Source organism: Gnatocerus cornutus, chromosome 9 (assembly GCF_029298725.1).
Source record: "Gnatocerus cornutus isolate USDA-ARS CGAHR chromosome 9, icGnaCorn1.1, whole genome shotgun sequence".
Classification (NCBI taxonomy): domain Eukaryota; kingdom Metazoa; phylum Arthropoda; class Insecta; order Coleoptera; family Tenebrionidae; genus Gnatocerus; species Gnatocerus cornutus.
In genome coordinates, this window is record NC_142241.1 from 9,215,426 (window position 1) to 9,232,823 (window position 17,398).

The 17,398-nt window shown below is 33.8% G+C and overlaps 1 protein-coding gene across 4 annotated transcripts in view; it reads left to right on the top strand.

Annotated features, from left to right (window-relative positions):
- Nucleotides 1–16,567, top strand: part of LOC148168638 (butyrophilin-like protein 1) — a 34,468-nt gene extending 17,901 nt beyond the window's left edge. Inside the window, exons 4-7 of one of the 4 annotated variants that reach the window (XM_088046358.1) lie at nt 4,856–4,973; nt 5,178–5,341; nt 16,326–16,403; nt 16,456–16,567. In XM_088046358.1, coding sequence (XP_087902484.1) covers nt 4,856–4,973; nt 5,178–5,341; nt 16,326–16,403; nt 16,456–16,460 — 365 coding nt within the window. In that variant the 3' untranslated portion in view covers nt 16,461–16,567. Of the gene's footprint in view, nt 1–4,855; nt 4,974–5,177; nt 5,342–16,325 lie in introns of all 4 variants that reach the window. The other 3 variants (XM_088046359.1, XM_088046356.1, XM_088046357.1) reach the window with 3 other exon arrangements.
- Nucleotides 16,568–17,398: the final 831 nt, after the last annotated feature.

Below are 17,398 nucleotides of genomic sequence, written 5' to 3' on the forward strand. Positions count from 1 at the left end.
ACAACGTAAACAGAAAATAATGACAATGCAAAGTTAGTCTTTGCGGTAAGATCGCGTTACAAATTTACAACTCGTATTTTAGATTAGAAAATTTTTAAAGGAAACGAAAGAGCAGGCATCAAAATGAGAAAATTCCAGGACCGTTGGTTGTACTGTCACACTGATTTACAGCAACAGGGAATTTCACGAATTTAAATTAAATAACGATAAGTTGGTAAGTCTGTTGTCCGTTTGTTAAAGCATCAATACTATGACAAAGACCGGTAATCCGTTATCACTGAGTCTCTTTGATCCCGGTACGAACTGGATTATCCTTTATTTGAATTCAAAAACAGCATCGTAATTTTCTATGAAAGTATCGAATCCTGAAAGGCGCACGTAGATTACAGATTATTCTTGTCACTAAGTTTGGACGTTATTACTTTCCTATTTCCATGTCTTTGATATACTATTCCCAAAACGAGGGAAAATTAGAGGCAGTTTTACCAAGCGTAGAACTAAAGTTATTAAAAATAAAACAAAAATTTCTCAGTAGTTTTTGTGGTGAAACTTCTTTCCAGTTTGATCATCAGTTTATAAGTTGTTTCTTCGGTACGATGCAAAAATAAAATAACTTGATATTAGACCACAATATTTTGCTATCACAAGTTTCCTTAATTGTCAAATGGTGATATCTTGTGCACTAGATGACCTAAGGCCTCGTTAGACAACATGTCGTGTGCACGCAATCCATTTCGCACGAGTTGGAAACAAAATTTTTTCTACAATCGCAGCAAAATGCAAGTTTTAACGATAAGTACTACAAATGCTAGTTCTAAAAATTGAAATTAGCAAAATCGACGCTTATTTGTAGCATTCATAACAACTAAAATAAAAACTGTTTTATTCCACAAATTACATGTATAATTTCGATTTTATCGATATGCATTAACGCAAATAGTTTAGTGTTATTGGCCAATTTAATAACTGAATGGTCATTACACAAAATGGTTATAAAACTAGCAAATGTTACTTTGTTAGGTGAGCAACAAAATTACAAAACTATTACAAACTGATAATAAAAATTGCGTTGTACAGTAGAGTCTCGCCCATTAAATTATATCAGTGACCCGTATTTATTGCTGTAATTTTGTTAATTTTTGCTCTAACGCAATAAAATTAGTGAAAGTTACAAAATTCTAGAGCCAAGAAGACAAATTTTAGAAAACATTTATTTGAGAAATAAATTTAAAACTTCGAAAATTTTGTATTTTATTGCTTTAATTTTGTTAATTTTCACTCTAGAACAATAAAATTTATGGAGGTTACTCTTCTTATCTGACTTACTAACTGTGCCAAATTACAAAATTCTAGAGCATAGGGTACAAATTCTAGAATTTTGCATTTTTAGAACGAACCAAAAATCCGAAAGTATTGTATTTATTGGTCAAATTTTGTTACTTTTTGCTCTAGAACAATAAAATTTTTGGGAGTTACTATTCTTAACTGACTTGTTTACTGCGCAAAATTAAAAAATTTTAGAGCATAGAAGACAATTTTTAAAAAAAATTATTTTCAGAACGAACCAGAAATTCAAAAATGTTATATTTGTTGCCCTAATTTTGTTAATTTTTAACTGACACGTTAACTAAGCTAAATTTTAATTTTATTTAGAAAAATAGACTAAGAAGAAAAACTAAACCTCCAGAATAATTTTGAAAAAAAAAATTGGGTAAAAATTGGGTTAAAATTGAGAAATCAGGATAAAATTTGAAAGAAGAAAATCAGTATGAGTATAAAATTAAATAACAATTGTTTAGTCTGGATTAACATTGAGGCGTTAAATTCCGACGATTTGTAGGCAAGACCGAATTTGCGACTATCGAAGGAATCATATTCCATAATTTAAAATTATTCTTACAAATGCAGGTGACCCAAAAAAAAGTAGTAAGTATGTAGGTACCTACTTTTCAAAAAATCAAAAATGATTGTCACGTTTTCCCACGTAATGTTGAGGTAAGCTTTTCAAATCGATTTCCGCAAAGTTCTTTCCGGAAAAACTGTCCGATTCTGCTCTGTTCTCTCTTTATATTGGAGATAAAAGGTATTGCAATTACTGGTTCAAAGAGGTAACGATTTCAATGGTTTTACGAAAAGCATTAAGCGATTTCCAGCTTTTTTCGCTGTAATAATATCTTTGTACGAACGGCTTTATTCGAAAAAAATAATATGCGAGTATTTTAGTCTGTGATAAAAAAAGATTAGAGAACAAAACGAACTCTATTGATATTAGATTAGTGTGAACTCGGCGCGATAATCTGATTTTATAAAAGTGTTAGTTGACTAAAAAACACATTTTAGGTCAATACTCGTAAAAAAGCTTATTAAGCTTGAGCATTCGCGGCAATGAGACTGTTAATTCCGCTCAAAGAAAATTCATAGCCTTGATGAGCTTCAGCTTTGTGTTAATAAAGCTCTCAAGTTCGTCAAGTAAATTTGCGCGCTTCCAATTCGCCGAGTTCTCTTTATTTAAAAGATTATTTTGTAATGTCGGAAATTGGCAAGTAAACACGCCCGAATTAATGAACGTTATTTGAGTGGTTTACATTTAAATTCGGAAAATCGACTGCCGTAAATTAATAACTTGGCCATTGTTGAGTAAAAAAGCCCCGAGGTCTGTTAGAGTAAACTTTAGGTTTGTTGACTGTTTTGCGACTGCTGGTTTAGCTTTACAATTATTGGCGTGTTGACAATTTATTGACGCACATTTCAGTTTCATGTCTGTTGCGAACACAGGATGGTTCGATGTTATCGGGCCAATGGTGCATTTTAATCGGCAGAGAGATGATAAATTTTAATGGACTATTAAATTTGTTAAGTTTATCTGGCTTTATTATCGCTTGGGCATTGCGACATGTGATGCAGGGAGAAATTACTATTCACAGATGACAGACATTTGCCGTTTTCAATCATAAATATAAAGCTCATTTTTTCTGTCTCACTGATCCTAAAAATAGCAACGAACTTGGAAAGATAAATTTCCAACGAAAATATTGAGTTCTCTGAGCTAATTTTAACAGGAAGAACTCGCATAAGTAAAGAAAACTTTCGAGCACAATTTTGCATCTAATTTGTTGTGTAACTTCATTATCGACACAACGAGATGCAAATTTGTTCATTCGCTTCCTGTCAATACAGAAAAGCAGCAGCTGGAACATGTAGCTTTTCCAGGAAAATTTGGACATTTCCAACTGTTTTGCATGCGGAACTCTAGTCGAAATGTTGTTGCTTTTGTTCAACAAGTCGATGTCGAAGCATGTGTGCTATTGGAAAATTAATTCAGTTATACGACTCTCTTATAATTTTATGCGGAATAACCCATTGTTAGTCAACACAATAAGCTTAAGCTGGAGGAATTCTGTTGGTCGCTAGATTAGAGTAATTATAACACTGTAAACCAAGCTGGCCAAACAGGAGAATCGATGCTCGCTGATATTAAATTTGGTAATCAGCTTTGCACTGCTTGAATATTCTATGTAAGAGAATTTATATTAAGTAATAATTAATAATGGTTATGTGGGTAATTATTGATGAACTTGCACCTAATTAATATTTCAGTAAGCGCATAATAATTGTATGGCAACACATCAAACTAAAAGCAGAAGGGATTTCAAAAGAATTTACAACTAACTCAAACGACATATCATACAAAAAATTAAATTTTTAAAAATTCTGTCCAAATTTACAAAAGTTCAGAAAATTTGGCCAATTTTTAATTTCCCAATTTTGAGATTTGGTGGAGTTAATGAACAACTTAACAATTTAAGTCAGATATATTGGATTTTTCGGCTCAGACCCTAAATAAAAGTTTCCAAAATTTCAATTTTTCTTTCTATCCTCTTGCAATTTGGTAGGGTTAATAAACGACTTAAAGATAACAACTTGCCCAAATTTGATTGCTCTAACAGTAAAATTAGCAAAGTTACGAATTTTAGTGAGATATGGCAGGATAATTATTTTGGTTCAGATCAAAAATAAAATTTCAAAATTTTAAAGATAAAATTCGTATTTTTGGCTTTATAATCTAGCAAATTGGTGGAGTTAATAAACAACTGAAAAATAGCAAATTGCCCACATTTGATTGCTATAACTCCAAAATTGCCACAGACTCAAAATTTAGGTAAGAAACATTCGAAATTTTAATTTTGCGCTAAGTTTACGAATAGCAAATACTATAAACAACTTACCTGTTCAAAGACAAAGTCACAACTGCCCGTTTTCTTCATAATGCCCAAAAAATGCATCATTAGTGTAATCATTATAACATTTAACCGCTGTTATGTAACTGATAACGTTTGCATTCAGTTGCATCTCGTTTTAAACTCGCTGCAAGCGCATATTTTCTTCTTTTAGCATCTGCGCCAAAATAAAAATTAATATTTTGCTATAATAAAAGTAAACACTTGATAAATAATGAAATAAAATTACAACCCCGGTAATTAAAAAGAAAACGGCTAATTCAACTGAGCAAGTTGTTTACACATCCAGACTATAAAAAATCCGAAGCTTTTCAAAACGAATTAAAACATTGTTGATTTCCCGACCGATTTATCTAAATTACCAAGCATCCCTCTTTTTAATTATAATTTCACACATGTGTAAATAATTTTCATTTCGCATTCAGCCTCTCTTTTGATCGATCGCACTTCCCAAAAATAAAATTACGAAATTACGCTCGGGTATGTTTTCACGCAGCCATCGTCGGTGTCGGCATCCCTTTGACTGCAGTGATTAGACGCGTCGAATAATTGATGAAAGGTCGCCCCATAAAACTTTCCACGTTAAAGCTTCCCTGACATGTTTTATGAATTTTCAGTGCCGGAGAAGCGACTGGAGCTGCGGCAAGAGTACATCGGTGACGGCACGTTGCAGGTGGTTTGTTCGGCGGAGGGTGTCTTCCCCAAGCCTAACATGAGTCTGCATGTGGGCAACAGGTAATAACTTATGTAAGCTTTACGATCCAAATTAAAATCAACCGCCGACGAGATGAAGCCGGTTTTAATAAGGCTGCCTCGATAATTGCTACATGCGATTTTACGCTTCAATAAAAGGGTTCATATTACGATAAATGGGGCTGTAACGCAACTCATTAAACCTACTTGCTGTCAAACAAAGTTCTATTTTCTACCTTTTTCCAGTGAAGTGAACAGCTCCAAGATTGCGGTCCAGGAACGAGCTGGACTGTTCGACATTCGAGCGACGGCAGAGGTGCCGTCTTTAAACGGCCCCGAGGAATTCTCGTGCGAGCTACGTATCCCCCAGGCCAATTACACCGTCAGAAAGGAAGCTATCTATTATCCCGGTGGGTGAGCCTAATTTCTATATTTTATAAACTAAACGCCATCTTTAGAGTGGAACATTGCATGTGCGCCGGAACGCACTCGGAACGACGGTAATTCAAAGACGACAACGGTTGCGGTGAAAACTTTTAATGCACTGGTTCGGTGCGATGGTACAGGAGGGTAATATGTGGAGACATCGGGGAGAGATATTTTAAAAGATGTGGTGTTAACATTAAGAGAAAATGGGAAACGGGAATATCGTGGCTAATAACACGCCAACATTATTTCGTGACAAGAAAACAAGAAGTAAATTTTTTAGTTATAAGTTACGACCTAAAAGAGATTTTTTTCTCGTCTGTACACCTCAAACGAACTTTGTTAGAAACAACTGCACAATAGAAACTGAATTTAAAAGTGCACATTTAAAAGTTGCAGTATTAAAGTTGAAATGCAACTTTGGGTTCTAGAAAAGTCATAAAGCACGAGGACTTCAGACTGGAGATAAAGGATATCGTTTCTTCTGATTCAGAACGAATTCGTATAATCTTAGAGACATGAATTCCTCAAATCTGTGCCTGGAGCTCCCGTTGTTTAGTTGCGCACAATATGCCAAGTTACAAGTGGTTCGAATCAAGAAATATGAATCCATCTAATATCATAACTTCTATCTTTAATCAAATTTGTTCAAGTAAAATCAATACTTTTGTTATCTTAATGAACTTGTATAAGATTCGATTACAAACAACCTTTTTATATCTCCACCTTCGACGAGTGGTGTGTTAATGTTTGTAGAAGCTTATAATAGAATTATGTACAATACGCGTCGAGTAGTTTATCTGCTTTGAAAACATGAATTCACTTAAAACAAACTAATTAAACGATTCACGGCATCCGCTTATAAACGCGAGGCACGATCTTAAAACACTCGAAAATTTAATTAGAAATTTTGTTCTAAACAGCTTGAGGTTTTGTTTATTGTTTGTTGAAAGCGGTTTTAGAGAGCGCGCCCCCTATTGTACTCGGGCGTCCAGTAAATCGGCCATCAAATTTACGACCGCAGAAATCGCAACTGGAACTCCTGGAATGATTTCCTTGCCGCAATAAATTTTGACATTGTGTGTATTGTTCGCGCCCGAGTTCGAACAACTTTATGGAAAGTTCGTGTGTTCTGTTTTTGATGCGGAAATAATGGGGGAGATACAAGATGAGGTTATGTGTATCTTCGCAGGAAAACGCCAGAAATGAAAGGACGTTTCCGGTTACAAGTGGTTTAATTATAGAAAAGCGCGTAGATAAACGGAGGAAACATGTTCCAATGGCTTCATTAATCGATGGACGGTTTCATATTTCATCGTTCTTATCAAAGAAAAAGCGTTTGATTATTTAGGTCAATCGATAGGGAGCCAAAGGGATTTTAATTATAATAAATAAAGTTTTCCCGGCGCATCCACCATTTTTAAAACTTTGTTGCACCCGAAAAAAACTCGTGAAACTTCAAATCCAAGTCAACAACAACTTAATGGTGGCAATATTACTCCTCAATAGTGCTTCCATTATTGGATTTAGAAGGGATGAATAATAAAGTTGTTATAGTTGTACGTGGTAAAACAAGTCACGACCCTTAAATCTGTCAATCCTTAGAACCAGTTGGGGCAAAAGAATTTATCCTGCCTCGACAACTTGTGCAGCAGGTTCTTAAACCTTTAACAACCAAACAGCTGAAAAAATAATTTTATTCCCCAACTCGTTAAATCCACAGATAAGCTAACTAGCGTACTAACTCATTCTTAGCATTCCTGCATATAAAGTGTCCGTGAAAGCTCTAGTTTCTTGCATTGCTATAAAATTCAACCGTTCAAACTCGACAACGCTTAATCTACTTTAAACTGTGCTATCAGTAAAATAAAGTCGACACTGACGTTCATTTCTGGTACGATTAACATTCTTGTCTTCAAAATTCGACAGTTGAGTTGATTTTCTTTGTGATTATATGATACGGTCATATTGAGGGTGTCATGGTTGACCTTTTCTCCCAAGAAAAAATCTTAACAAAGCACGTGCGCTCGAGACATCTTCTCGAAAGGAAATTGCATTTTGCACTCGTCGGTTTTGGCAGCTCATGCGGTGAGTGTAGCTTTATAACACTGAAGAAAATTTGTTTGAAAAAGAAAATCACTTTTGTACAACAAATCGGTTTGATAATTCAGGTAGAGATGATTTATGGAACCGAATAAAATTGAAAAGTGTTTTAATTTGCATTTTTAGTAGAAATATTTATCCGTAAATGTAGGATAAAAGCAATATGAGTTTTCGAGCCCAAACGGTTCTTTAATTTTTAACGCGGCGTTTAATTGAAAGTTTTCGTTTTTATTAACAGTGTACGAGTTTTAATTAGCATAGAAATTTAGTTTTCATTTTAATTATGTTCGGAACTAATTGTGTTTAAACTTTGTTCGAAATTTACACCGAACGTAATAATCTAGTCCCAATTAAATATAAACCGAATCACAGTTGCAAAAAATTGGCATTTTTATCAGCGCGTGTAAAATCTCCGTCCTTTAGTATATCTAAAATTTAAGTTTCTTCGCAAAAAAGATTCAGGATTTTAATCTGCAAATCGAGTCTCTTCGGACACTAAGATTCACCTATTTTTAAACTTCCCCGTTTCCCGATTTATCGCCGGTCCCGCTTTCCGGGAACCATCTGGGACTTGAAGTAAGTATGAATATCGTTTAGAGACCTCCGTTCGACATTCTGTTTCTTTTTTTTACTGTCACGTGTCACGTCCTTCCGTGAAAGCTGTCAGACGCAAGTATTTATTTCCTTTCGGTGTCCTCGAACGACCCGGGGAATAAATTTATAAATGTTTGCTGTAACTTTCAACCGGGCAAATCCCTCTGCAGAAAATTAAATACGTAACAGAGTCTCGGCTCTCAAGGCAGTCATCTCGAAGAGAGTGTAAAACACTGTCTGTGAAAACAACGTCAGGGCGGAAATCTCCTCCGAGTCCCCTGACGATCGTAACCCACAGACTTGCAAACGTCGATAGAGCACCAAAAATTCTTTTCGATTGTTTTGGAGGAGTTAATTAAAAACGATGGGTAGGGAGAAGTGCAAAGTTGGAGAATATGTCGGCGGTCTAAGAACAATAATGTCGCTTAGCTTATTAGTTAGCTAAGCTGGAATGAGTTTAAAGTTTTAGTGCCGGTTTTAGCACATCCGGCGAATAGTTATCACAGAACTATGTTCATTATAGAGATGGTATTATTCCCTTATCTACTAAATAATACGGAATTGTACCCTAGAATGTACTACAAGGATACACGAACGTGTATTTTACATACTGTTGTTCTGGTTATCGCATTATGTATATGAGGGTATTGAGTTAATTAAATCCCACCTGCTGCAGGTCTGACTTTTTGATGGCCTCTTTGGTAATTAGCGCTTTTATCAGCCGACACCACTCCACTTTGATATTTTCATCTTGCTTCAAGCTGATTTTAAACCTAATATAAAATCTCAGCTTGAGGTTTTATCACAATTATTAAGACGAATAAGACTACAAAAACTAATTGTCTTTTGTGAATCTCTAGCAATTATCTGTTTACATGGAGTGCAAAGTGACCCAAATTTAGTTAACGAGAATCCTACTATTGTGGCTGTGAAACTGACCCCACTTAGCAGGTGACAAATTTATCTTGTTTGGAAGTTGGGTTCATTCTCTTAAAGGCAAATTAGTTTGCAGATATTCTCATATTTTACAAGTCTTCAAAGAAAATTATATTGCTTTCAACATTGTCTAAAAATAACAACATGCAACATTAATAAAACCTTTGGAACTTGTATTGTTGGAATTTTATTTATTCCCAGTATGCAAAACTCATAAAAACCATTTTCAAGGTTTTAATGAGTTTTTTAAATCACTAAATATTTGTTGAATATACCTACGAAATTAATTTAATGTGTCTGTTCTATTTTCCAGTCTAAAGTTTTCAGAATCCTCCAAATGTATAGGTTTTGTACAACTTTCTTCAGATTTCAGATCTCCGAGATTAAACACACCCATTTTATGCTAATAATAAAATCTTTTAAATGCAACCAATTTCTCCAGTACCTTAGAAAATCTGTAGTTTTGTAGAATCTTTAATTATACAAAATTTTTCATTAGGTGGGCTCATGCACCATCAAATATAGAAATATATTTAAATTTTTTGAACGCAGAATATGTAATTTCGGATTCCCAGCAACAAGAGTATGAGGTAAACGATCGCAAAAACCATATCTTTTTATTTTTCGTCATTCCGGAGATATCAAACACTAATTAATATTTCGGAGCTTCAAAATTTTTGCCCTCTAGCGACAACCCAAATATTCAAACGCTTCTAATTTGGTTATTTGTTGATTTACGTTAAAAATTCGAACGGTTTTGATATCTGTGCAAAATTTTTAAATGAGCACCAATAACTTGAGTTTGTTTCACAAATAAAGAAGAAATTGACCGAATTAGGTCAAACGCGAAAATCTATCCGAAATTTAATCAGGCATAACTCTAATCTTCGTGAAATTCTGCATATTCTGCATGTCCTAAGTTTGCTCCAAAAACTAAGCGAAATATGGATCAAAGTAGTTTGTTTTAATTAAAAGTTTTTTTTTTAATTTACTATGCGAAATTTTGATCGCTTCTAATTTAATTATTTGTGGACCTGCGTTAAAGAATAGCATATACTTTGGATTCTGGGTGAAATTATGCGTAAAATGAGCACCAATAGTTTAAGCTTGCTCCTCAAATAATGTATCGACAAAATTTGATTTGCCTACTTATTTACTTATTACATATTTATTTTTCAAAAAATTGAAATTTTGAATTCAATATACATGTAAAATCGGATTTTCAGCAAAAAGTTGCGAGAAGAACGATGGCGAATACCGCATCTTTCTATCTGTCGTAAAGAGATATCGTGCTTCAAAAACTTCGGAAAAATGGTCCACAGAAATATAGATCCACCGGATTAATGGCAACATAAGTCAAATATGGCTGACATCTCTTTAAATGTCTTGGTTTCAAAAGACTTTAAACTCTCTGTAATTATTTATAATATATGAAAGTAATTATGTAGGTACATACAACATGCGAATTTCAAACTAATAATGTGTGCGCATTTCATTAGATTGATATAGCCGCAAAGTACTGGACAGAAACTACAGAACTGTACTTAAGCGAAACTGTTAGAACCGACTCATTTTCACATATCAATCATCAAACTTTAATTAGTCGCTACATTAATGCTATCGCAGCAATTAATTTTTAATTAGAATAAAAGTTTTAGCAGCAATATTCGAGTTGAACGTACAATTGGATAAATATATTTCGATTATCAGTCAAAAATTCAATTATTTTTGCGCCTTCGGGTCATAATCTAAATGTTGAAAAACCAAAATTCTCAACTTCATGTTTCTTTTTTATTATACACCTTTGCAGAAATGTTGATTTTCCCCGCTGTTTTTCTGGCGCTGGTTTATTTAGCTAATGCTTCATTTATACACTTTACAAATTTAATTTCAAGGAAATGTATTTTCATCGTCCTTTGTACACCACAAACCTTAAACCAATCGATAGTACGGTACTGCAAACATAAATAGATATGTATTATTTGCGTTTTTTGTATGGAAAATATAATGCATATCCATCAGTTCTATTTGCCGCTGTCTATATTTCTAGTTTTAGGCGTTTTTTAGCTTACACCAACATTATCGATTTGTTGTCTCGCATTTCAAGCGTTGTAGTTACAGGGAACGCTTACAAATGTACTGAAAATTCTCTACACTCTTCATAACGTATTGTCTATTTATCACAGTGACAGTTTTAAACGGGTTTTTATAGAACAGCGAAACATAACATTAATTTTAAACAGGAAAATGTAACAAAAGGGTGAGAATTATTACAATGAGAGTAATAATTTCAGTGAGAGAACACTGAAAAGTGGTGGTGTTGAAATCAATTTCGGTCAGCGCTGGGTTTATGCTAGGTTTGATGGATGAAGACTACCCCTATCTTAGCGTTTCCCAAACCAACCCCTAAAACAATTAGCATCATAAGGCTTTTATCTTCTCGAGACCATTATTTCTCATAACGTGACATAACAAATTATACGCACATTAAAGCCCTCCCTTCAATGACATGCGTCCACTATTCTCATAATATAATCCTTCGTTTACCAAGTTCAGCACACCATTTACTCCAATTAGTAAATGCAAAATGTTGATTAAAGCGCTAAATTAGGCACGTAAACAAATCCTCGTTATCAACAATAACACCGAAATACGATAAATTACAAAACAACCAAATACTTAACCGACAGATTACCAACTTGCAAACTTCGAAATGTCGATAATTTGGTCAGCATCATTTTGTCCCAGCTGACGAAACAGAATTAGGGATTCCTGAATCGACAGAACAGAGTTTGATAACTAACCAAGAAGTGGTAGCACGAAACGTTGCCTCATTTCAAATGCCACTTTTGGTGTTTTTGGTGCGTGTGTTAAATATTTACTAACGCAATTTCGAGCTGAAATAATGGTAATTATGGAAATAAAACTCGACAAACAGACGCTTTTGATTACGTATTCTGAAGATTATTTTTATGTTTTACATTTGTTTGTTGTTATCTGAAATTGTAAAAGAAAGCTTTTTTCTTCCACAAAAGAACGTCTTAAATACTGACAATACGAAATTACATAATAATATTCATAACACTTTGTACAAATCTTGATCAAGGTACGGAAAGTCGCATCCACATTCTCCTTCTATCGAAATGAGATCTCAAGTGAATTATAGGGAAATACCGTTCTTGGAAACGAAACACAGTTGAATTTCTACGTCCATAGGCGCTTGAACAAGCAAAAAGACGTGGAAGTTTCATATCCATTCTAATTAATATTATTTTGGAGGTGAGACGATACAACTCGAATAACGTAGATAAAAGAAAATCCATATAACTTGTTTTCGACACTTTTCTCTTTCACTTTGGATGAAATCCGATATTTAGGAGATGTCACGGCAGTAATAAGACCAAAGAAATGTTTTTATTTTGGGAACTTCGGATTTGTCCGGGACAGGTCGACGAAATTTGTTGCCCTACTAATTTTCTAACTGCATGTAAGTGGAAAAAAATTGAACAAAAACTCAAACTTCAAACGGTTATTTTTTGACGTATGTTAAAAATTCAGTTTTTGATTATGCGAAAAATTCTGCGTTCAATGAGTACTAATAATTTATTATTGCTTTACGAGAAATTGACAGAATTAACTCTACAGAAAACCTTTTTGAGTCCATTTTTAAAAAACATCTTTGGAGCAAAAACGACGTTTAACACCTCTGAGTTTACATCAGTAAAAAAAAAGCTCACGATTATCAACTGGCTAAATCTTAGATCGGTAGGTTAAATAGTTTACGAGTGAATTCAAAAATTCTGGATTTTTTCATATATCAAATTAATCCTAAAATTTTGGATACATAAGAGCAAATTCTTAGCAAAAAAAATGAGGAAAAAACGTTGGCGCAGACCGCATTTTTCTATCTATCTTAGTCTAAAAGATATGGAAATTTATACATTTCGGCACTAAAAATTTGCTATACGAATCGCTTCTAACTCCTTTATTTATTTGTTGATGTATGTTTAGGATACTGCGTGAAATTCTGCGTAAAATGAGCACCAATAATTATAATTTCCTCCGCAAATAAGTGAGATATCGATCGAATTATGTTTAGAAACATATTACAGATTACAAAAATAAATTTGAAATTAAATTTAAATATTTAACACCTGATTTTAATGTACCAAAAATTCTAATTTTTGCAAAAAACTTCTAAAATCTAATAATATTTGTTGTTTTTGTTCTAAAAGCTATAATAAAAAATTGTTCCCAACAGAGATATTCCATATTTGACTATTCTGAACGCCAGAAATTTTATATTTATACCAAATGTCCATAAATTATTGACTCTATTTATAGTGACAGTAGTGACTTTAAATAATATTATTTTGATATCTTTGTGGGTCAGATATTATTATTATTATTTATAAATATAGAATAAAATAGAATGCAACTATCATCTATCAGATATAATATATATAAATAATATCTCTAATAATATCAGACAAGCAGAAAGCTAAAATTATTAATAGACAGAAAAAAAGTCCTTTGCCTGATGGGAATAGAATTTATGAAACTATTTTGCTCTTCAAGTAGATATAATAATACAATTATTAATAAATGTATCTCAACTTCCCAATTACGTCCATCAATTAAATAGATTTTAATTAAATTTGTTTATTTTAGGCTGCAATTAGAATTAGAACTGATTGACTCCAATAAATGAACCGAACCATCGATCGCCATAAAACTGCCCGCAAAATGACATGTCATTTGACCAATAAAAAAAGTTATATTGAATAGAGCAACTTCACTAAATTAAACATCTGGAAACTCGAGCGTTTGAAATTTTCCACCTCTGTCGAATCATTCAGGTATGACAATTGGTCAATTTACACTCGAAGGGTCGCAACACACGTCACTCACCACCGGAAATACCATTTACATTTGTGATTGGTGTGTAATCATCACAGATCCGTGAACACGCATTCAGCTTCACTCGAAAGCAACACATTTGACACTTTTCAGGCCAGTTTGGAAATAAATGTCGCTTCGACTTTATCGTGGAAATTCATTGTCACATCCGTTAATAACTTCAAGATTTCCGGTGTTTTGCATCCAAACAGCAACATTAAAATTCTTTCTCTTCTCGCAATAAATTCTCGAATTCCCGCGTGGTTTTGTTTCGTCGCACGCGCGATATCGATCTTTTGAAAAAGCCGCTCGCCTGACAAAAGCTCCATTAATGCAATACATTAGAAGATGAATTATGGAAATCATGTAAGTTCCTGATAATAAAAGCCGAGTAACCCAGATGCAAACAACGATGTGCTCGATATAATGCATAAATTATTGAGAGAATTAAAGCCGCAGTGCACCGAGGATAATGACGGCGAATTTGAGATAATAGCTGCTTGATTAAATAATAAATGATTAATTGAATTCGAAATAATTAGAGGTGAGTTACGTATCAACTAATACCGAATTCTGTTTCGGACCACAAACACAAAACGCAACAAAATTCAAAAGTAAGAAAAACGAGCGATTTTCATTAAAACTTTGCTTCGTGTTAATGACAGCGTGAAGATCGCGCTAGTTTAGAAAATTGTTAACTAGCATGGATCCCGAGTTTGTAGTGCATTAGTTAGTAATTTAAAGTTTGGCCAAGTTTTAATGGTTACTACATAATTTGAGGTAGAATGCAACATGATCAGGTCGTTTCGCTATTTTCAAGGATGTTAAATTATAGCTTTGATGGTTTTGCTCCTTGTGTACAAACTGAGAATCTGTTAACGGATTTAGGGAAAGCGGAAATACACTTACCCGTTGGCCATGTTAGGAAAACAGAAATATGTTTGAAAGTATGAATATTTTTAAGCCAAATATGCAAGTGAAACTTTCGAGCCAATCGATTCGGTGATCTCTTTGCGTGCTTTAGATATTTTCCATACTTCAAGTTTCCCATACGTATTTAGTCTCTCCAGAAATTCGATATTTCTGTGTAAATGGGAATTTTTGAAATTACTTTTAGCATGTTTACATTCTTCTTCGTTTGGATGGTCGTTGTTTTTTAAATCCTTCTGAAACTCCAAATAATTCCACAATTAATCGATTCTTTACATTTTTGAATTTAACCTCCTTCGAATTTTTAAACTCGAATTCTTATCCCAAGATATCCTTTAAATTCTTCAGTTAATTAGATCCTCCTATACCGAGAGATTTCGATCAGAAAATTGTAATTTTAGAAACAATAAATTAAACGACGTATTTCTCAAAATTTTTAAATTGGTAAAGATGTAATTTTGTGGATAATTTTGAACTTGAAGTGCAACAGAATCGGTTATCGAAACCATTTAATTATAACCAAAATTTAGCGCGAATTTAAATATTATTGATTTGTTACTTACAGCAATGGGATTTGCAATTTAAGCTTGAGTGCTCTTGGGTAATTTGTATAATTTAATATTCCAATCTGTTCAAATGCCTTACTAATGTCAATCAGTCTGAATAGTGTATAATTTTGTACTGTAAGCCGAAATTTACAGTTTGCTTGACCACCTTTTGCTTTTAGGTCAAAGTAAATCAATAAATAAATAAAATGTTGTAATGAAATACAGGCTTATGTGTAACAGTGGCGAATTGCACTACGCCCTACGTCAAAATTTGCAAAGCCGTCTATGTTTAAAATTAATAAGAATCACTCTGTATTATGGTAACGAACTTAAAAGAATCTCAGTTCAAATAATTTAAATATTTGATAGCAAATTCTCAAATTAACGAATTTATTCTATTAAAAAGAAAAAAAAATACCAACTATCCTCCACCGTCTTATTATTTTACTATAATTTTAGAAAGCTCGTAAACAAAGTTGTTGACAGTTTCATCTTTGATGTTTTTGCCCCCTTGTTACAGGTAGAATATTTATGATAAATAACTGGCAAACAACCCTAAACTAGTTAAACCTCGTCCTTAATTAAAGTGCAAGAGACAATTCTCAGAACAAGGTTTTCATAACTTGTGTAAATAATAAGTAAATTCGAGCAAATTATTCTTTCGCCGTTCCTTCCGTCGATTTCCAGAGCAACGATCAAACCGAATTATTTCTAGCGCGGAATTTAAAGTAATTTGCCTAAAAGCACTTGAAGAGCTTTTTACGAAACCGGATTAAATTCTAAATTGTTGTTTTTGGCAATCGTCGTTTCCAAAAATTGATATCGTATTACTGAAAATTCGGTTTTCCACCCAATCTCAACCGCTTGTGTAAATGCATTTTTGTTTCCTGAGAAGGAATAATTTCCGGTGGAGCAGTGCATTGTGAATTGAATTCAGCATTGTTTGTTTTTGTTGCAGCAGCAAGTGGAGGCGTATTTCACTCATCATCAGCAGTTTTAGAGTCCGTTCTCCTCGTTTTCCATGTACTTTTACTACGTAAGTGCTGAGAAGAGCAAGTTTGAGGCACCGCTAACACCCTACTTTCCAGGTTAAATTTAACTTCTCGTCGAATGGCCAAAGTGTGTTATGTAAAATATTTTCTATAAATGTGTAAATTAAAAGAATGTTATATTCCTTGAATAAATTGTGTACATTTTTTACGACCGCGTCTCCTTCGCTCCACAAAAATTATGTGTGTTGTTTCCTTCGTGCCACCGAAACCCGGCGAACTTTAATTTCTTCATGTCTTGGAGAGTTTGATGGATCCTCGAAAGAGACGTCTCGACGATTTTGCCATGAATTGAAAAGGCATTAACCGTAAAATGCAGCACATATGCGAAAACGTCTGCACCACCAGTATATTGTTTCCAATATGGCCGCGTCACATGGGACTGCTCCATTATTTTTATTGCGGCTCCGCGGCGATGAAAATTCAAAGTTGCAAATGTGTGTTTGCGCGCCGGAAGGAACAAAGACGGGATTTTCCAACGTTTTCTTTCGGGAATTTGAAAAGCATCAAGTGGAACTAATACAGATTAATGAAAGTCTTTGTTCTTCGGCCCGGCTTTTATCTTTTGTTTATAAAGTTTCTTATTTAAACGACGAAAGGAGCCAAATCCCATGGTTACTTTCATGTTACATTCTCATTCGATTCGCAAATCGACTTTGCAGCTTCTTATTGTGAACGAGATACAATTGAAACTGGACGTTTAATTAGTACGAAAGGCAACGAGGTGGAAACTACAAAACGAACACGTGCAAAGCGAACAATCGATTTCACTTCCTTAAACAAAAAGCTTTGTCTGCGCAGAGGAACTGATAGCAAAAGTCGGCGAAAGAGAGGTAAGTCATCGTTTAATTAAAACATGCACTGATTGTGTCATACATCAAAACAAATAAAAATTCAACTGTTATCAACAACTGTACCAAAATGAGCAAGAGAGTTCTTACAATACAATGAACACAGTAGCGGTCTTCTTTCTTCGGAGAAT